The sequence below is a fragment of the Passer domesticus genome, chromosome 3 (genome assembly GCF_036417665.1).
Source record: "Passer domesticus isolate bPasDom1 chromosome 3, bPasDom1.hap1, whole genome shotgun sequence".
Classification (NCBI taxonomy): domain Eukaryota; kingdom Metazoa; phylum Chordata; class Aves; order Passeriformes; family Passeridae; genus Passer; species Passer domesticus.
In genome coordinates this window covers 94,088,660-94,110,404 of record NC_087476.1, presented here as the reverse complement: position 1 = coordinate 94,110,404, position 21,745 = coordinate 94,088,660, and the positions used below count along the sequence as shown (strand labels likewise).

General features: G+C 35.7%; 1 protein-coding gene across 9 annotated transcripts in view; it reads right to left on the bottom strand.

The window, feature by feature from the left end:
• CAMKMT (calmodulin-lysine N-methyltransferase) overlaps positions 1 to 21,745 on the bottom strand; it is a 212,558-nt gene that overhangs the window by 10,485 nt on the left and 180,328 nt on the right. For all 9 annotated transcript variants that reach the window (XM_064414443.1, XM_064414448.1, XM_064414445.1 and 6 more), the window contains 3 exons: positions 12,728 to 12,802; positions 5,551 to 5,614; positions 1 to 126 (listed from right to left, as the gene is read on the bottom strand). The exon at positions 1 to 126 is cut by the window's left edge and continues 6 nt beyond it. In XM_064414443.1, coding sequence (XP_064270513.1) covers positions 1 to 126; positions 5,551 to 5,614; positions 12,728 to 12,802 — 265 coding nt within the window. The remainder of the gene's footprint in view (positions 127 to 5,550; positions 5,615 to 12,727; positions 12,803 to 21,745) is intronic.

Below are 21,745 nucleotides of genomic sequence, written 5' to 3'. Positions count from 1 at the left end.
GTGGAAGTTCGAAATGTGTTCATCATAATTTTCATGTCTTTGGATAGAGAAACCAGCTTTTTCAGCTAGATTGCAAAACTGGTTTAAAGTATTCCCTCGGAGTGGAGCAAATACCATTGCTTTTCCCTGGAACATTAAAAAGAGAATTTATACATTTTAAAACGGGAAGGGAACCAGATATAGCATACACCTGACTAAGCTTTTAATATGCTCAAGCTGGAAAAGTCAGTTGTTCTCTTGTTAAAATACTAAAATATGATAACACAAATAATTGTTCAAAATATGCAAGATTTCTGTGATTAAACAAATGCAATCTAGAAAGTAATAAATAAATATTTTCTTTAGAAAACTGCCAACTGCAATACATCTGCTTCTTTTCATATAATAATGGTGTCTGTGGATTACCAAAACAAAACACAGAAAAAGCATACAGAACATACACTCAATGAAAAATCCATTTGTTAGCTCATGACCATGCAAAGACTGTAAATAATGATTTTCTTTTTTCTTCCTCACACATAGAAGAGTACCTCCCATTTTCTGTCAGTGGAATTATAACAGTATAAAACAAGGCAAAATGGGAGGCAAATCAGACCCAAACATTAATTTTCTGAAGATATTTTAAACTATCTGAGCAGAGCAACTAAATTTGACCTTAAATTGGTAAATTGCATTTAAATAAAGAATTAATGTTCCTGAATACTCATTCTGGTTCTTGCAAGATGATCAGGCCACTTATGATGCCCAGGCAATACATTATGGTCCATTACCTAATTTTTTGTTCATCCTTCTGTATTTAAGAAAACAAAAATGACTGTACCTTGAACTGATAGATTTTAGACACTCTGTGCAAAGTACTTGCCCAAAACCTAACCTACTTGATAGAGCATCTCTTGAAGTCTTATTTGCAGAATTAATTCTAATTGGCTGAATACTGTGTTCTGTCACATGGAATGAAAAGTGGTTGAAGAGCTGTAAACAAAGGTTAATATCAGCCAACAGCATATCACAGTGAGGGGAGCCACGAAGTTTACTGTAAGTTCCTGTATTTAACTTCTATGTTAATGAGAGCTAAGATTAATTTGTGAGGTGCTGTAATCAAGCAAAAAGACAAAAACCATTTTTGGGGATCTGAAAAAGTTGTGAAAGGATTAGATGCTGAGGGAGTACATTTAGCTTGAGAAAATGCAATCTGTAAGCCACAGGAAGAGTGATCAGTACAGAGAATTTCAATAGGAATGCTGGAAACTTACAATGCTGACACAGACACTTAGTGAGGAGAATAGGGAACAAATCTGTGTCTCACACATGCACAGGTACACCAAGACAATGCACAGTGAGGCAGCAATAAAAATGCTATGTCAGTACCTATGGTGCTAATGTGTACTTAAAAGATTCCAACCATTAACACCACAACACTACATTTATTCTCACAACAGCTTGGTGAGATAGGGAAGTGCTGTTACCCTCATCTTTCTCATGGGAAATTAAAGCACAAAGGAGTCTTAGGGCAATATCTAAACCAACTCAACTTCTGTTCATTTGTGTAGCTGTAGCTTTAATTCTGTGGCAAAATAAGAGGTGCAAAGGGGTGTAACTCCCACCGAAGGCACTGGAATTGCTTATGTAAATGCTAGGTCTGAATATAGGCTCAGCTCAGGATGAAAAACATTAAACACAGGAAATTCACAATCGGTTCCCTCACATCCTTGGCATGCTTTAATGTCATCAGACAGAAGTGGGCAGCAAAGGGAGCCTTCAGCTGAGGATCCTGCTCCTCCTGCTGCCGTCTCATGCTTCCTAGAATGTTGTTCTGCAGAAACCCTTCTTGGCATAAGAAGCCAAGACTCCTCTGGAGACCCTCATTTTCATGATCACTAAAATGGGAAAAATGCCTCTTACCCAGGGCTTACTGACCATATGGATTCAACATGGGAGCTTCACATATGACTAAACCTCGTGAGCAGAGACTGCTGGAGGCTACAGACCCTACACTGGCCACTGATCCAGCAGCTCTGACGAGGTGCCACACAACAGCATTCCTTTGCCCCATCTGGAGTCAGCAGTACATGAGGCCATTCCTTCTCATATTCTCTGAAGACTACTTTCAATTAAATTTGAAAGAGAAAAACAGTAATCAGTGTCCTGATAAATACAGAATATAATACAGAATCAGTGTCTTGATTCTACTCTTGATGGACTATTTCAAGTCTAATTCTAATTCAAAAGTGTCTCCTAGCATGATCTTTAAAGGATGATGTTTAAAATACAAAATGTCCTTTCCTCAGATGGAAAAACACTTCCAGTAAACATGTAAAAAAAAAAAACCAAAACAACAAACAAACAAAAAAAAAAAACAGAGAGGAAAATGCCAGTTCTGATAGTTTGAAGTGTCACTAAAATGCTACAGGAAGACAATGGGACAGTCATTCATATTTTGGATATGACTTTACTCATCAATTATTACTAAATGTGGTCTTGTTTGCTGGTACTAATCTCAGCTCAACAGCATCCCATTGACTTCATTGGGATTTTGACTGAATAGGCCAAGAAGAATCAAAACCTTGATAAAAAAATTGTTCTTAATTAGGGAAATATGCAAAAAACCAAATGCTTATTCTGAGATTGAAATGAAAAGTAAATTTTAATGATATAAAAACCACCTAAATGTTGGCAAATCAAGTAAAATATGTTGAAAGAAATAAAATACAGCCATTAAAGATAAATTTGCTTGATGTAATATTTCTGAGCCTAATCCTTTAGATGGGTTTAAAGGCAACATTTGCCTCTAACAAACTCAGACAGAAATTTCAGCCCTCAGTAAATCTGTAAGCTTCTCATTTCTCTCTGTGAATTTCTTCCTGTGCCAATTCAACTGTCCATGGGGTCAGTACTAGGAACCAGATGACTGAAATGATCAGGGTCCTGTTTCAAGGCAAACATAAAGTTAATCAAAACACACCATTCTGTGCCATAAGAATTCTAATAGCCAGAAATATCATCCTTACTGAAAAAGGAAATACCACAGATAAATTTTTAATTAACAGTAGGAATAGACTATGTGTTCTGAATCTCTCCTTCAAGAAAGCTTTGCAAGGATATCTGTTATTCTCTGTTTATTCCATTTTTTCTGTTACTAGTGTTGGTTACTATTTTCCCTGGACTCTTCTAAACTAGTTGTATCCTGGTTATATTTGAAACCAGGAAAATGAAAAATGACTCACATTTAGGTATGTCAATTTTGTCAATTTGTCAGAGTATTTCCAAAAAGGAAAGTTCTAAATTTGAGACAAAATAATTATTGTAGAAGAGTGAACCTAATAAGTTTATCCCTTAGCTTGAGCAGAAACTAATGCCCATAAACTATTCTTAATTATTGCAACTGGAAAATAAGTTCACTATTGATTTATTTGTCCTTTAAATCCTAAGTATAGTGCCATTTAGTAAAGTGCCCTCTGACATCATCCTTAGATTTATACAGGTTAACAAGAGCAGTGAAATTGGTAACTATTTCATACTTGTGACTGCATCTTTTGGGATCTCGAATGAGCATACGTTTTTCTTTGTGTCTTTCAAACCATGAAGGCATATGCTTGAAGGCATCTCTGCTGAACACATCCTTTTTGGACAAGAGAGCTCATTTCAGGTGTCTGTACTCCCAGCTCCTATCCTATACAATAGTCTGCTGTTCTCTTAGTTATAAATTACAATAATTTGCCATTCATAAAGTGGATTAGGCAACTGAATTTAGTTAAAAAATACAGTTTGGATAGGGGTCCAAAACTATGCAACAGAAATTCCTACATGGAGCCTGAATTTCGTAAGCTAGCTTTGCTGATAAGAAGTAGGATCCATTTCCTATGCCTAAAATGCACAGCAAATAAGTGCTAGGTTATTAATACTGACTATGCTATAGATCACAATGTGCAGAAGCAAACACAGCTAGGAAGACAGGCAAGAAAAAGCCATCTCCCTTTACTACATCTACATTTACAAAGGAGTGTAGCTCATATGTTCTGAAATACAAAGGCATGTTCTAAATTTGAATTAGCTGATTGGAGTTAAAGAGTCAGGCCAGGCTTGGCTTAAAGTCAGCCTAACAATTCCACAGTTACCAGGGCACCTGTTATACACTTCTCTTCCTCCCACTCTTGCTCATCTTCCCCAGTGTCCTTTCATGGAGCCAGCTGAGCAGCACATGACAATACCTGAAGAACCAGTTGCTGACATTGATCTGGACTGAAAACTTTTTTTTTTTTTTAAACTGGGATCTGCTTTGTGTTCCAAATCACCTGTGGTCCCAAAAATTCTTGCAGCTTGACAACTGAAAGTCAGAATGCATCACTCTGAGCAGAAGCTGCTTAACCTCTTCTTACTGCCACTGACAGAAATATCTGGGTAACCTTTTCCTCAGGGTGGTTACATTTCTCCTGTCTTCCTGGCAGCCTTGCCCCACAGCTCATTAAAATAATTCAGTCTTAAGTAACTTGCCTTAGGTCACTCAGGAAAGTCTATGATAGAACCAAGAATAGAAACCTGATCACTCTAAGCAAAGAATGGGATTACTTACACAACTAAAATGACTCTTAAGCTTTTGCACGTTTGGGTCTTCTATTCCTTTCACAGAGCAAATCTCTTGTACAAAAAGTAAAAAAGTACTGCAAATTTTAAATAAAGTTTGGAAATGCACTCCTAGCAAGAAACGTTTTGTTTTCAAATTTAAAGTATACCTTATTGGAAGATTTGGCTGTTAAACATGAATGATAAAATTTCTGTTTCAAAATCCTACTTAGAACAATTAGTTAGTGTTTGCTCCTTTTCTTCTTTTGATATCTTCTCCTTTTTAAATATTTGAGAAGATATATATATATATATTTTATATATGCATGTAACAGAGTTTTTTTGCCTACAAGTCTCTCTGATTTAAACAGCCCAATAGATTTAAATTGAGAAAATATCTCTTGAGTGACACTCATGTAAACATGTAATCATTTTATGAAGAGCATAATTTCATTATTTTCTAAGGTATAAAACATGTAAACACAGGGCTTACTTAATGGAAAAATGTTTTAAGCCACAGTATATATATAAGCGATCTGTTCATTTTATATAAACATAAATGAAAAGGAAAAAATATTCTTTCATAATAAATAAATACACAATGACAAAGGTTACAATTGAAGGGATTAAAAATGACAGAAGCCAACATAAAAACTTTCAATATCGTATTTTACTTTAATATGAAGACATTATTATCAAAGGAAAATACTTGAGAAACGCTTTGATAAAAATAATCTGACGCTATCTTTGAAGCGGTTTCATTTATTTTACTACCCACTGTGTTCCTTATCAGAAGGCCAAGTATAAGAAGTTTCCTAGTTTATGATTAGGAAAGAATCTGATAGATTAGAAGACTCAATTGAAGTTGGACATAATAAGTATTAAAGTATTACATGACATTAATCCTGCCATTCCATTACTCTCTCAATCATTGTGCACAGACTAATTATTCTGAAGCCAGTGTTCAGGAGAAAATAGAAACATACTTACACTGGGCTGGAGTAATCTCTTTATTGCATCAACAAGGCTAGCTCTGTACCGGTCCAGAAACAGGCTGACATTGAGAAGAGAACAGAATCCAGATTAAAATGGGTTTTCAATTCTAATGATACTAATGCAGATAAGTACAAGGCTAATTACATGTGTTTACACAATGCTGTAAAAGAGAAACTGTGCTCTACATTTCTATGCAGTTCAGGTACTTTTAACATTTAAAAAGACATAAAACCAAATGCAATCTAAACTAAATCTAAATTATCAGCATGAAATAAGTCTTTATATAGCTGAAATTCACCAATCAGACATGCTAGCTATTAAAGTAATACTGTATCAGAAAAGAGGATCAACATTAAAAGTTAGCATTTTACATGTATATACAAGGGGGATGGAGTTTTTGAAAATGTTTTCTATTGTATTTCAGGTGTTACTATTAAGGGTATTTTTTTCCTTTCTACCTTCACAGATTTGGCATTAATTCTTACCTATTATCCATATTTCCTATATTTCTATATCCATCTCTAGCTATCCTTATAAAGATTTACAAGGCCCTACCTCCTCCCTCTCTGCATCGCTGTTGAAATACAATGGCCCAGATTGTGCAGAGTTGTCATCTCTCAAGAGTGCAACCCTTCATCTTCAGCATGGGTCCCGCAAGGATAGCAGCAGAGTCAATTTTCCCATGCAATGTTGCCAACACGCTCAGCCCTATTTTGGTGTGATTACCTCATGATTTGAGGGGATAATTCATTCTTCATGCCCCTCAGTACCTTAATGTATATACTAATAGTGGCAGCCAGGGTGCCAATCACTCTTGACTAGATATTTGTGGACATGTAGTTACTGTGGATGAGTGCATTTACAATGGTTAGTGAACAACCATCTGATAGCAACTGATGCCTTTCAGTCCTTACTACTGTGGGCTGCATTTATATTGGTGATTCAGATAAGAAACTCTATCAAGCAGGCCACAGATAATGTGATTTTTTTTCTTCTTTTTTTTTTCTTCCCCCCACATTTTCTCTGTAATAAAACTGCTTTCCAGCTTGTGTCAAGTTCAAGTTTCATACTACATGGCATTTTGTCCATTCTCTATAGGTTTTTTAATATACTCCCCTTCCTTTTATTTTCAAACTTCTTTTCTGGAGAGATGTGGTTAATTTTTTTTTCCAGGTTTGAAATTCTAAAAGAACATAAAGAATAGATGGAAACACTGAAGTGAAAAAAGTATTCTGCCAACCACAGGTCCTTCATCGGGAACAGAAGATGTGTGAATGTAAGGACACTCCACAGCTACCAAGGAGAATACTGTATAATATGCCATAGAGTCGAGCAGCCATGCAAGAACTGTGACTCTTTGCTACTCTGGAACAAACAACAAAACAAAACAAAAGAAAACTTGCAAGTGACCATATTTCATTAGTAAAATCTGGCAGAACCTCACACGGGAGAAAATATGGTAGAATGTTGAAGAACATTCAACATACCTATATATGCTGAAGAACATCTAATACAAAAATGTCATCTTCTGAATTTCTCCTCAAGAATATGAATTACCAGCTAACAATTTTCCTGATAGCCTGGATTACAAGAAAGTTTAAACTAGAGCAATTGACATGATGACAACCCCTCAGCCTTGATTTATCTTTCCGGAAGAACTTTACTGAAAACACAGGTTCTTAAATTTAATTAGTTGAAAAAGCATCTCTTATCTCTGATGTCTCTTGGGTGTTTTAATGACATTCACCTCATGTTGATCCCTATACAGATAGATGTTGTAAGACACTACTTCACTGGGAACTTAACCACCTGCAGAAGAAGTGGAATATATGATTCCTCTCCCAAAAGAATAGTGAAAAGTAATTAATATTTTTCAACACGAAACATCGCAAGCATGCACACATTTAAGACTTCCTGGGATCCCAGGTAAAGAGAGGCACATTCTGAATGAAAAGTTAATTTATAATAGTTTTATTATTGCAGTGGAGTGGAAACACAATCTTGGGGTAGCTTAGCAGCATCAAAATCCCGTTTTCATAGACCTGAATAGCATTCTTTTTTTTTTTTCCAATGAGATATGGACACAATTGCTGCTACCAAACTTTTTCCTTTACAATGAGAACTACAGGCCTTTGTTTACCAAAAGCTGAGTGTCTGAGAACTTAAATTTTTTTCTGTCCAACCCCAAATGATATTTTGGTGGCGTGGAAGGTAGACTGTTATCTGTCTTAGCCTAGGAAACCCAAATAACCTGAGACAGTTGCCACAAGTTGCCCTGCATTCCAAGAGGCCTATCCCTGGGCACATCACTTACTCCAATCTAAAATAGTTTCTCATACTGTGGTTTCCACACTGTTGCTTTGTGAGCCATGTACTCTGGCCAGAAGGAGCAGAGGAGACTGTAGGCAAAGCTACTGCAGTGCAATGACTCCGGCGAATATCTCTATCCTCCCTCTGAGTCAGGGGATGCCTTAAATGAGGAAAATCCTGAAGAAGTCATTAGATAATCTGTGCTGCAGACAGGAACAGCGCAGGATTTGGCCCACGCAAGGGGATTTAGTCATGCAGTTTTTCCTACCTGTAGAATTGTATGACTAAATATTACCACAGCATACCAAAAATGTCCCTGAGAGCATCCTTCAAAGCTCACAACATGTGACTTCTTGTGTCACCTGCTCTAGGTGACCCTGCCTTAGCAGGCAGGTTAGACCTGATGATCTCCAGAGGTCCCTTCCAACCTAAACAAATCTGTGATTCTGTGAACAGCTCTGTAAAATTAAATAATGCATTGTTCTAAACCACTTACACACAGTTCTCACACCTCAATGCAAATTTGGCTTAAGCTTGCCATTACTTTAGTGGTAGTATTTCATGTTTATGGAGCTCAGGACAGGAATAGCAAGGTTTTCTTGGGTCAGCAAGGAAGTTTCAAATCACAGCAATGGAAAGGTGAGAACACAGCTGATGATTTCGCCTTTGTTTAGGCAATGCTCTTAAGCTCTGAAATCTGGATGAACAGGCAGGCGACATTGTCACCTCTCTACTCTCTTACTCTTTTATTAAAATTTAAATTGCCATCAAAGTTGCAATTGCCAAAATGAAAGTTTATACCAAAACTACAGAGAAGTAACAGTAAGCCATAAGGAAAAATTAAAAAAAAAAAACAAACAAGTAGATTCTTAGTTTCCTTCATGCTAATATCCTTTCATCTTCTGCCTCGCAACAAGGGACATATATTTTATAGGCTATGATGTGAACTTTTTGGTTTTTTGCATGCTCTGTCATTGGTAAAAGAGTTGAGTTTACAGGTGTGCTTCAGATATTACTACATTCATATGTAGTGTCTTATATATAGAGCCATTTATTTTTTTGCTCACTTTCAACTACATGGGCGACGCAAACTAAAAAGATTCTTATTTCCATGTCATCAGGTTCCAATGCACTTGAAAGCGTGTGCCAGAAGGCAGGCCTAAAACGGACAGACAGAGGTCTTATGGCATTCCTGCAAAAAGATCTCCTTATAATAAGTGAAATAAACTAACGGAGACAAAATTGACATATTTGAAGGTATTTAAAGAATACTTTAAAGTTCAGTTCTACATTCCTGGCAAAACTACAACTCCCCGTGACTTCAGCAAAAATCTCAGCAGTGAAAATAATGTGGGATAGCTCCCCCTGGCCTCTGTTATGTGAATACTTAACGTATGTGCCAAGCTTTAAGAACAGAATCATCCTAAGTAAATAAAGTAGGATATTACGCATTTTCAAAATAATATGGGGTTCTAAAACTTATATTGCCAATACATCAAATTACTTGTGAAAATTTGCTTCACAATAATGTGAAAGATAAAGGTTTTTTATTGTCTCAGTCCTACTGGCCTTTAATTTCTATTTGAATTAAAAATCTCCGAATTTTTGCCCTCAGTAAAGAAGAGTATGTACACTATTTAAATAGTTAGACATCTGAGGCCCTCAAAAACTTTGGGAGAGTCTTGTGTTTGGCCTGTCCATCCAGGCACCTGTGGTTTCTCCTTGTCTATTCAAACTCAGAGTTCCAGCACCCTGTATGACTTTATATCCACAGGTGTAGGTCAAATGAAAATCAAAAATTCTGACAGCCCTCATTTGGCCTTAAGATTCCCACTGAAAAATATGAAAGGGGTGGATATGTTTTAAAGATTCCATTATTTCAGTATTTTTTTCTACTGTATCCTTCTTCCAGGTGTAGCCTCATATAGATTTTTTAAACTTATTTTTATCTAGTAGTTGACATTAAAAAATTATTTTGGGACTGCTGAACCATGAAACTATTTTATTGTCAACATCCTGAATGGTTAAATAATGACTAGCTTTCATAGTTTGCCTCTTATTTATTTTATAATCTAGTTGAGCTACTAAATTTAGCTGTTAACTAATAGACTGTTTGTTCTGGGAAATAACTTATTTTCCACTCCTGCACACAAGGTTTATGAAAGTCTGACTGTAAATATATGAATATAAACATATCGCTGCTTGCTGTAATCATGTACGTTTTTACTTGAATCTCCATGTGGATTTGAAATATGTTTATGAATAGAGCTTGTTTTCATGTAAATGGGATCAAGCAGTACCACTGGTTAGCTATTCAGAGAATCAGACAATATCACCCTTGCTGGAAATACTTCAATAAAAATTTATCCATGTACCTAATATTTGAACTCAGATATTTTGCTTTCTAGTTCTCTGTTCTAATCTCGGATTTTATTGACTGACAATGAGCTATATGATGGTGTTAAACTAAATGCAATCTATTCTATCTGTTTTTTATCACTGCATACTTCAGGTTTTAGCTGAGAAGCTAGAAGAAAGGAGATCTTTTTTTCCTTTTCAGTGGCAGCCCAAAAAATTCAGAGAGCAAAAATCCTGCCAACAGTTCTCAAACTGATTCTATATCACTGAAAAGAAATACATGAAAATGAAAAAAAGATTTGAGTTTGATAAAGCATGGAACATTTCTTTCCTCAGCCTTTTCATGTACCAGAAAACCTAGTGTCCATAACAAAGAAAATTATTTCTAAAAGAAACAAACAATAAAGGGATTTTCATGTTTATTAAGCTATACATATATCTATGCTATGCTCATATATCTATGAGCACTTAAAATAAGAAAATAGAAATAATTCGTGAATAAATCCACATTCCTTAAACTAACCTGCATATTTCCATTTATTTTGTAGAAATCTATAAATATTTATACACTTACCTGCATCTTAAGTGCTTCAAAATAAATGTACAAAATGCAGGGATTGCAAATACATTATGTATTTTACCTGTCATGTCTGATTCTTTGTTTCCTAAGGAAACTACACTATTTCCAAACAGACGGGGAGGGGTATTAGGCCAGAATATTACTGAAAAAAAAACTTAAGTCGCGCTCCACTCTGCTGTACTCCCAGCACAAATAGGATGACATGGTGTGAGTATCAAGAATACAAGAGACAGCACAGCCAGGTTGTTTTGATATTTGTGTGAAGAACAAATTTAACTCTAAATCTCTTGGCAAGACCTTGCTTCACCCACATAATCTGGAGAACATCCATATGTGAGCCTTGTCTAAGCCTCCGAGAAGACTGCTGCCCTCCTGCTCATGTCCGCCAGCACTCTGATCTGACTTTCATACTTAATCTGATCTAATCCTGTCCAGCATTAACTTCATCTGTGCAATGAAACCTGGAGTATCCATTCTAATATTTGGTGAGGAAGGCATTTACTAAATTACTTGCTGAAATCATATGGTGTTGTTTAGCTCCTTATTTTAATCAGATGATGCATTTCTGAGGCACATTATCAGCGATTAGTTAGAAACCCTCCTCTGTCCTTTTTGGGAACAAAGAACTTTTCTGAAATTAAATGCTAAGAGAAACAAAGCACTGTTGCATTCTGAGAACAAATAGGTGTTAGAAAAAGGCAAAAGATCACTAAACACATTTTCTCCAGAGCTATACAAAACCAATAACTTTGTGAAATAAGAAGAGTTTGCTTAAATACCATAATGTGAAAGAAAAACAAAAGCTTTAGAGGAATAGAAGAAGACATTTTAAAAGAACATTGTTTAAAAAAACAATAGACAGCTTCATACTTCCTTTGCCTTTTCCTTTAACTATTTCTAGGTAAGGTACATAAATTTGCTGAACTGAGCAGCTCTAGGAAGTCTCTGCTTTCAGAATTTCATCTGACAATAGTTACGTGGTACAAAACATAGCTTTTTTTTTTGTTTGTTTTGTTTTAGCTATTTAATGGATCAAGAGCAAATATCCATGAAGGAAAGACAGATTGGTTTAAAAATATCTATTCTCCTAAATAAAATTTGCACAGCTTTATTTTTTCACACTGTCTACATTTATATAACAAAAATAATTAGTAATGTACCATTTTAAAAGCTAGCATGCAGCAAATACAGCACAGCACAATCCCACAAATGCAGTATCAGAAAAGGGTTGTGTCAATAATCAAATCTATTTGCATAAATTGTTAAACAATATATTGCCACATAAATTATAAAACATATATTGCTACATGTATCTACCTTTTAATAAATTAAGTGCTGTACTCTTATTTTTCTTACTATAAATTATCTTATAATTAACACATGCCTGGGTAAATAATATAAAGCTTATACCTCCAAATATTGATGTCAAATAGATTTAAGGAACAGAATGTAGTGGGGGTGGAAAAAAGGGTTTGAAAATCTCTCTTTCCTTGGAAAGATTTTCCAGGGAGCAAAAAATATATCCCCTTATATCAATAGTCAGATCTTTCCTAAGAAGTAAGCTAATTGAGCTGTTTGTGTTGATAAACTCCCTTTTCTCCAGACTGTTCCTCACTGAGCCATAATTATTTGCAATTTGCCTAAGTCGTCCATTTACTGATACGTCAAGCATGAAACAGAGGCAATTCCAGAAAATGGAAATGCTTCTCAAAATCAATCTTTGGGAAATAATGTGGTAGAAGTTACTGTGTGATAGAAGACTACCTTATAACTGTCACATGGAGATGAATATTAATTTGTTGAGGTTAAGGTGGCTTTGTGCTTCATTTGTTGACTTTGCTTAGCCATCAGCAAGCAGCACAGTACAATTACTCCAGCAAAGCTATTTTTCTAACGTGAGTTTTATGATTTTTATGTACTTACCAGTCAGCACACATAACAATGTCAAAATGTCCTTCCAGTTGAGAGACATCTGTCTCATTATCCCATCGTAAAATGCTAGAGGAAAAAAAGATTTAAAAAAAAGAAAAAAAAGAAAAAAGTACTTACATTTTTCATCTTGAGATTTTTACAGTATTAATATTATTCTCATATGAAACAAAACTGTTTAAAAAAGTGCAAACTTGTTACTTTCAAAGACGAATGCAAAAATCTTATTCTGTACATTTTTAAGGTTATAAATCTCAAAGCAAAAGAGCTATTTTTCATTATAGCAGAAAAGCAATCCACTCAGATTCTGATGAGTGGATCACCAACAAATATGCATTTCTGAATTAGTGGCACATGCACAGCTTCAGTTTTTTACCCCTTAACATTGCTGCATGAGGAAGTGAAGTCAAAGTATCGACAATCTGAATGAAGCACAAATCTGCAGAATAGATTTGATTTCATGGATCTCTGTTACATCTGGCAGGCAATTCTGTTGTATTTCTCATTGATGAAATGAGCATTCACTTGGGCTGGAGGGAGGAGAGACGGGGTGAAAAAATGCCAAGCTTAACTTCAATGCCACTAATGTTGCCTCCAGCAAGCTTAAAAATACAGCAGTGCTGACTCTGTCAACACCTATTCTCTCACAGGTGATAAACTATTTAATTCTAAGATACCCAGTAGTAGGCAAAAATTCACATATGTACAAAGTTCTTCTTTGTTTATAAATACTGCCGATTTATGTAGCTGCCACAAAGAATTTCACTCCCATCTAAAAAACAGCAACTAGTATTGGAATTTACTGCATACTTTAAATATCATTACCCCAAACATTTGAAGTTGCATTTCTATTTCTAGGTTATTTAAAAAAAAAAAAAAAGAGGAATCTATCCTTTTTCATTTCCTGGTTATTTATAATAGAAAGTAGATAAATATTTATGGGAAAAGCATTTGTGGGGGAAGGGTCTAATCTGATCTTGTCAGGTTGTGCATGCTTATCTCAGTTTTGTATGAGTCTTGACCAAATAGACCCTTTAGTCTTCCCGCAGCTATAATCTACTTCTGGTTAAAAGCCATCTCCATTCACATCCTACTCCTAATATTTAACTGAGGATCAGTTTATAACGTGTTCATTCAGAAATGTTCCTTAAGTATACAAGAAAAAAGGGAATTTTGTATGCAAAAAAGGCTCATAATTATGTAGATAAATAGACACAGGGCCATAAAGAATTAAGGTACCAAAATATGCATGTACATGTCCACAGACACAAGATTTGAGACAGAACGCTTTTAAAACATGGAAATTATGAAAGGAGAGGCCCAGTTGGTTGGCAAAGCTTTGATTGTGCTGGGCTCAATGTAACCGAACAGATCAGGACTCATTAGCCCATTTGCCCTCCTGGAATTTACTGTGACAATCCAAAGACAGAAAAGAGTAGATTAATTTAATTTTTCCCCCTCAAATTGAAAGTAATCCAGATTTTAGAAGCCTAGGTAGCTTTGCACACTGGCACGCAGCAGGCATCCAGTAGTGGAAAGTGACAAAGGAGAGTTCTCACTCTCAGCTGCTGGCTGCCTGCTGGCTACCAGCAGCTTTTTCAACCCTGTTTCCGTGGAAACTTAGGTTAGAATGGTGAAAATTAGGTAAAGGTAAGTTTTGTGGGTTTAAAGCACGCACTCTAATACTTTAAGAAGCCTGAAGCAGAACTGGAAATTGGTAGAAGAACTGTGAGCCTTAAAAGGCCACCTTTGGTTCTCATTGCTACAGAAACAGAGATCTGATCAGTACCAGTATAGATATTTGAATTATGATTTTTTTAACCCATATGTTTACTATCCTTCACACATGCAGTTGGGAAGGAAGCACAGGTGCCTCCTCCTGCAAAAAAACCAAAACCAAACCCACCCACCCTCCCTCACATTACCATCAGATTTCTGCTGGGCACCTGAAACACAGTATTTTTTGTGCACACCTACTGTGGACACAGAGGAGTTTGTGTCAGGAGGTAAAAGCTCATAAACCAAAATCCTGAACAAAGTATGGAACTGACAAGCTGCCAGGAGCTGAGCAGTGGTGCAACATGACCGGCATCTGTATTGTTAAAAGGAGGGAGCTAAGGGCACCACATCCATCTATAAGCCAGTCTTTCTCCCTTTTTCTGACCGACTACAAGGGCTGCTTTTGGTCTCTAGCTTCAGTACATCTACATTCATAAAGATATCATAATTATGCAAAGGCCAATGAAAAATTTACCAATTCAAAATGAACTTTGCCATATATTTTCCAAAACTACAGGAAAATCTTTATTCCTGCAGGGAAATCACCATGTAAACTAAATATAATTAGTAAAAACAAATTAACACTAGTGGGACTCATTGTGGTCTGACTCAGGATGTGTGCACATTGGTGGGAGAGATGGAAGTACAGGCTGTATGCATTTATCCATGCTATCTTTAGCTAAGTGCAAGCATGACTAGTAAAGCAGGCACAGCCAGGGATGTGAAATGCAGTACTGGTTGCAACCTCCAAAACAGCCTCAGTAGCTTACCCAGGGGTCCCCTATCTACAGTGTTACCTGCTTCCACAGATTTGCAGGAGCTGCCTTTGAACATCTGCACGTGCACCTGTGAAGCAGACACGTCCCTGCATATCTGGAAATCAGAATCAATTCTGTTCAGAGTCGGCACAATTCTGTCATTAACACTGATGTCAGAATCAGCCTGGTTCTGAATCAGCTCTTCTGAGTTCTAGTGCTAATGAAAACAGTGAATCAGCCTTAGGACTTATATAAATACCATCAACTAGCCAAAAAAATTCTGTAATACAAATGCAATTCCTGACTGCAAAGTACAGACAAATCCACTGATATACAAAACAATCCTGAAAAAGGTAGCTAAATGCATGGATCTATATGTAGTAAGGGGGCAAGGAACAATAATTTTTTCATGGATTACTAAGGATGTGACTCTTGGACTTAGTGGTCAGACCTGAAAGAAATACCGAAGGCACCATGAAGCAAGGGCTGATTGCATTTCCATTTAAAAAAAAAATCACTGCCAGGAAATCCAGAAAAGAGGCAGCAATGGAAATCTGAAAATCTCAGTTTTTATGAAATTTCCTTTTAAAAAGTAGAAATAAGTGTAAAAATACCACATCACAAAAAGTCTCTTAAATTGCCAGTATCGTGTTGAGTGCCAGCATGAAGAAAATGCAAGCCAAATTGTATTTTCTTCTTGTTCCTTTACAAGGATACTAAATTAGTTTACCTAAGCCACATTTTTCTCTGAAGTCACTTTTCTTCCAGCAAAGTTTTGAAGCAACAATATTTTTATGCCTTTCTTTCGAGGGAAGGTGCTACAGTACTAAGAACTGAAATGACACTGTACATTTGGGAAATGGGTTTTACTGTATATTTCTGTCCAAGCCACATCTTCAGTGCTTTTGGTTTTGGTAAAAAAGCCAAACAAACCAAAGAACCAATATGCTTAAGGCTGTGTAAAGCCCACTAGACACTATTTTGTACTGGCTTATTTAACTCAGGCAGGTTTAGTTTTTTAACAAGTGAAAATAGACAACTGAGTTTCAGCAGAAAATGGTCTGAGACCCAAAGGAAATATAAAACAGTTGGGAGCTCTTTTGGACCACGAGAAAAACATTAAAAATTAAATACGGTGCAAGAGAAAAACAGTACTGCACTGTTCAGGTCCTATTTAGGTTAAAGTGACGGTGGCTGAAACTTGATATCCACTAATGGCTGATTTATGGCCAGTATCAAATGCATTTGACCAGTTTTCAGATGAAAAGTACTCATGTCACAAACCTATTACTATAATTAGCAATCTTGATAGTAGTCTTGGCAAAAAGGACAAGGTCTGAATGAGCTATGGAAAATGAACCATCCTCTCACATGCAGAGGTGCCTTCTCCAGGTCAGGGATAAAGCATACTATCAAAATAGTCTAAGAACAGATGTACTGATGCTTTAGTTTCCTAGTTTCAACCTTCTACCATTCTGAAGAATTCTGAAACAAATTCATTAAAAAAAACTCCGAACAACACATGACACAAACAATCAAAGAAACTCTTTGTTTTCCGACTTTTTTCTTTTCAATTGACAAGTCAGAAAATGTGATTAGGTTAAAACATAAGAATTATGTTACTAGAACACAAAGATCAAGTAAGAAAATACAAGAAAGACATAAAGTAAAAAAATGTACCCCCAAATAGCCATATGTATTTCAAAGAAAAAAAAAATCTTAATAAAATAGTTAATGTTGAAGGGGTAGTTACAGCAGCCAAGGCTTCCCCTGAACAGTAATTCTAATTTATGGAGGATAGCCTGACAAATGTCAACACTCTTTTCCTTACACTGGTAAAGTATCTCAGCAATCTGCAACAAAAGACCTGATTTTACCAGGTTTTATTTCTCATGCAAAATTCTTCATTACTATTATTATTCAACTTCTGTTATTCAGTGTTTGTCTTCCTAGTGTGTCTAGGCAGGTAACTTATATGAGAAAAAACAGGTTAAGTCTCTGATTGTTAAAACTTGAAACATTTCCAAGACCCTCTGAGATGTTCTTGTGATGAATGGCACAAGCTAGAGCAGCTCTCAAATTAGCAGATAAGTAGTTGTGTAGATAAAGACAAAAATTCAAAATTAGAAAAAAAGGACAAAAGCCTTACTTGCTTCAAAATGCATTAGTAGTTTTAATAAGGATTTTAAAAATCATCCCAATTAGCAGATGAACAGCTACCAAGAATTCCTATCTACCCACCTCTTCTTTTCATATTTTAATTTAAGTTTCAATCTTTGAAAAGCATTATCATTGGAAAGTATACAGGTTCAGGTGAAAGGTTTTGTCTGGAGGCTTAGATGACTTTTTCTATGACATTAAGCAAGCAAGTTCATTAACACATTAACAAAAGGTATCATCAAGATGTTTCTCTGCACCTTGATATTGGTTTGAGAGTCCTTAGTTACGTATAAAGATCAAGAAGACGGATTTTAATCTAGTGATAGAGGCAATGTGTACACCTATCATTATAACTCCTCTGAGAAATCTTGCAAAATTGCCTACTATAATTTCCCCATCTTTCTTATTATATTCTCACAAGGCTGCTCTTATTTCTCCGCCTTCTTTCACCTTCTGCCTTTCTTACTTTCACTGCTTTACTTTGCTTTGTGTTCTTATCCATTATCTCATTCCCTATAGCACATATCTGGTTTGAAGGGACCAAAGTTAAGCTTTCAACTGCACGTACAACCATTTTCCCTCTCCTCTTATATTTCTAAGCATTGCTGATGTGATATTTACAATTGTCAATGGGCACATTCTTCTGACAATGTCCTTGCAGATTTTGGCAACCTCCATGTCACTTATTTGCTCTTGTCAAAGTATACTAATGGTTTTCTTAAGCTATGCTTAATATCTGCACTTTATTCTCAGTCTCTTGGACATTTAATCTCTCTTAAAACCAATATATTTTGCTCTTTGTTTTAATTCTTAATTCCACTTTTTTATGCTTGGGTTATTTTAATTGGCTTACAATTTTAAAAATATGTTCTTCTCAAGATTATCTTCAGATATTTCCTACACTTCTCATCATTTCACAATGTTCCACCTCAACCTTTTCTTCCTCTGAATTTTATTTCTGGGCTATATCCTCCATAAAAACAAAGAAACCTACTAATTTCTCTACTTCACACTGTGCATACAGACCCTTAAATCAGTATTTTTCAGAGCCTCAGTGACTGAGAAGCTCATTGCATCTAAAGTACCACACGACATTGTAACTACACTTTATGGATCATGACTTTGGACATAACCATTAATTCTAGTCTGTAATCTAGGCTTAGCTTAGACCTTTCTCTGTATCTGCATAACTCAGCTCTGCTGGTTATTCTCTCTGCATAGTACCTCTAAAGAAGTTTTTTACCAATCCACTCAACCTCTTGACCATGTCATCATCACTTCCATCTAAACATCACAATACTGTTCTCTCTGCTCATGGAAAATGCAGGCTTGCAATATTAATATTTATTCAGCAGGCTGCTAAAAAGGTTGTTTTTCTTGCCTACAACTCTGATCTCGTCATCTTTCTCTGTCCTCCTCCAGGTAAGTTGCAAGTTGTCATTTCCAAATGCTTCACAACAGTTCACATCCCTATTTTTTATCTCTCATTCAATATTGAAAGGACAAGTCCCCTCTTTAATCAGCCCTAATGTCAGTCTATATCTTCCGCTTAACTTTTCAAGCACACACCTGTACAAATTTCTTCTGCTATGTTATCCATAATATTCACAAATTTACTCCATTATCCTTGAAACTGCCCTTTAAAATAGCACCTAAAAACCGAGAAGAGGCTCTTGTGCCTCCAACTCTGCCTCTCGTGTTTGCTTCAGCTATGCTTGTTATCTTTCCTCACCATATCTCTCTCTGGTCTTAGATCATAGACTCCCTAACACAAGCTGCCTTTTTGCTCTGTGTTTATAAAGTATCTGGTACAACAATTCATGATTAAACCTCACATTAACATGGTAATATAAAAGAAGAAAAAAGCCACCACACCCAACTATGGGCCTCTTCAATATATAGATACTCTATGATTCCATGATCCTATCTAGATTTTCCTGCCTAAAAGTTCCTTTTAAAAAGTTTATTATAAAATTACATACTTGCCTTATTCCTTATTCTATGAACATATTTTCTCTCTCCTATTTTGTACAACATATTTTGCTAAAATTCAGATGGGAACATTACAGCTTTGTCTTCAAATCTAAGAGTAGTAATACTTACACATTTGCTGTGTATTAAAAGCTACTAAGTTTTTGGGACATAATTAATGCACTGCATGTATATGTAACTGTTGTAGAATAAATATTTTCATTTTGTAGGCATATCACAAGCCAACATTCAGCAGAAGTGTGGCTATTTATTTAAAAGAAGTGAGAATATCTTGTATGAAAAATACATTAATAAAAAACCACCAGTGATGTTTGTGAATTTGCCTTTTCACATCATTCCTCGACATCCCTACATTCTAAATCAGCCTTTATTCAGAAACGGACTACTGTTTTTAGCAATGGCCATGAAGCACATTTGGAAAAAAAAAAAAAGATTCTCAACGATATGGTGCAAGTACATGTGACACAACTGTACTGACAGGATCAGACTTGTGTAAAAATATGAAGGAAAATATCAGTTTCTTGCTCTATGGAAAGTAGTCTATCCATGGGGAGGATAATCAAGGGAACCAGAAGAAAAAACACAAGAATGTAAAATGAACAATGCAGATGCAGAAGGACTGAATGGAGGAAAACTTAAAAACAGCAGAGAAGATGTACTTCACAGGTGTTTCAATTCTCAGGGCAGAAGGCACCACAATAAACATCCAAGATTTCAAAGTTCTGTATCAAGTCCATATATCTCAGGAAACTAACACATGTTTCAGAAAGATTCAAACACATTCACTGCTTAAGAAACTATCACTTCCCATGGAAAGATGTTCTAATGTATTACCATTCTGTCAAATCTCATTTTTTCTAGGCTGAATTTGCCTAGCTTAAATTTCTATATCTCGTTAAGTACTTGTAAACTAGATTAAAAACTGATCTTCTGTTAAAGATTTATTTTCTTCACATGAGACTTTCAGATAAAAATGAATTAATTTCTTAACAATCAAGTAATTTCTTTGCCAAGTAAATGAAGCTCTTTATCTCTCTCGTTTCCAAACCCTGATTCACTCTTCTGCCCCTTTCTTGGACCTCATTAACTTTCAGTATCCTTGTTTAACTTTTGAATAACTACTAAAAAAATAAACAAAGACAACACTGTAAACATAATCTTGTCAAAATTTAAAGTTTGTTATGGCAAAGATTAGCCAAGAGTGCCTGTGAAGGAGAGAACACACTGAAAGTGCATAAGATCTACTTGATGACTGCCTACTAATGTAGAGCCAAGGCAGACAAGGAAGGGTAGACAAAGGTACAATGGTCACATCATAAACCAGGAAATAATGTAGAACATGGATGGAATGATGGATACAAAAAAGGAGTTGAATAAATAATCTTCGACTCTTACATCTCAAGGACATTTTCCTTTAAAGCCCTGGGAGGAAAAATGTACACCTTCTCATATCAGTGGTCTTCTTCTAATCTTTTTGTGCAGCACTAGAGAATACAAGAGCAATAGTTTTACCAAGAGAAATTTTTTTTAAGCTAAGATATAGTCAGAGATCTGAGGAAGATTTATTTAAAATAATGCAATGTAATACTTTCACACTTTTCCCCCGTTATTCCAAACTCATAGAAATTTTTTTACAAAGCTTGATAACACTTAAAATTTTTCTCCTTATTCTTATCTGTACTCATAAAGTCAGACAAAGGTATAATATGATTTAAAATATACTTTATTAAGTCAACACAACTGGGCGAAATACACAAATAAGAGAGTTATTCAAGAATTTCACAAACTTGGAAGTTTGTGAAAGTTAGCCGGTATGGTTAAAGGGTATAAGAGAATGTTCAAGTATTCCTATAAAAGCTGAAGTTGCACCCAACTGAAGAAAGAATTACAAATTTGCAAAACTAAATATAATAATAAAATCAGGCTGGTCAAAAATAAGTGAACTCTTCCTTTTGTGCTAAATCTTCCTGCCAGCTGGTAACTGGGATACAGAACGGGAACTCACAGAGAATAAGAACATTTCAGAGAGGTGAAATTAATTCTATGCAACAGTGCAAAACATTCACTTCACTATGAAAGAAACTGAAGACATTTCAGCACAGAAGCCTTTTTAGATAGGTCTTCTGGAAAAGGAAGTTCTGTTTTACAAACCTTGAGCCCTTCAAAGGCGTTAACAAGTATTCAGATAAGGGAGATCTGGGTAAGACAGCCTTCCTCTGATTCCAAAAACCTACTGGCAAAGACCATCACTATCAACATTCTAGGAAAACAGACTGTCACTGAAGAAGAGTCCTGACATGACACAACATAATAGAACAAAAGA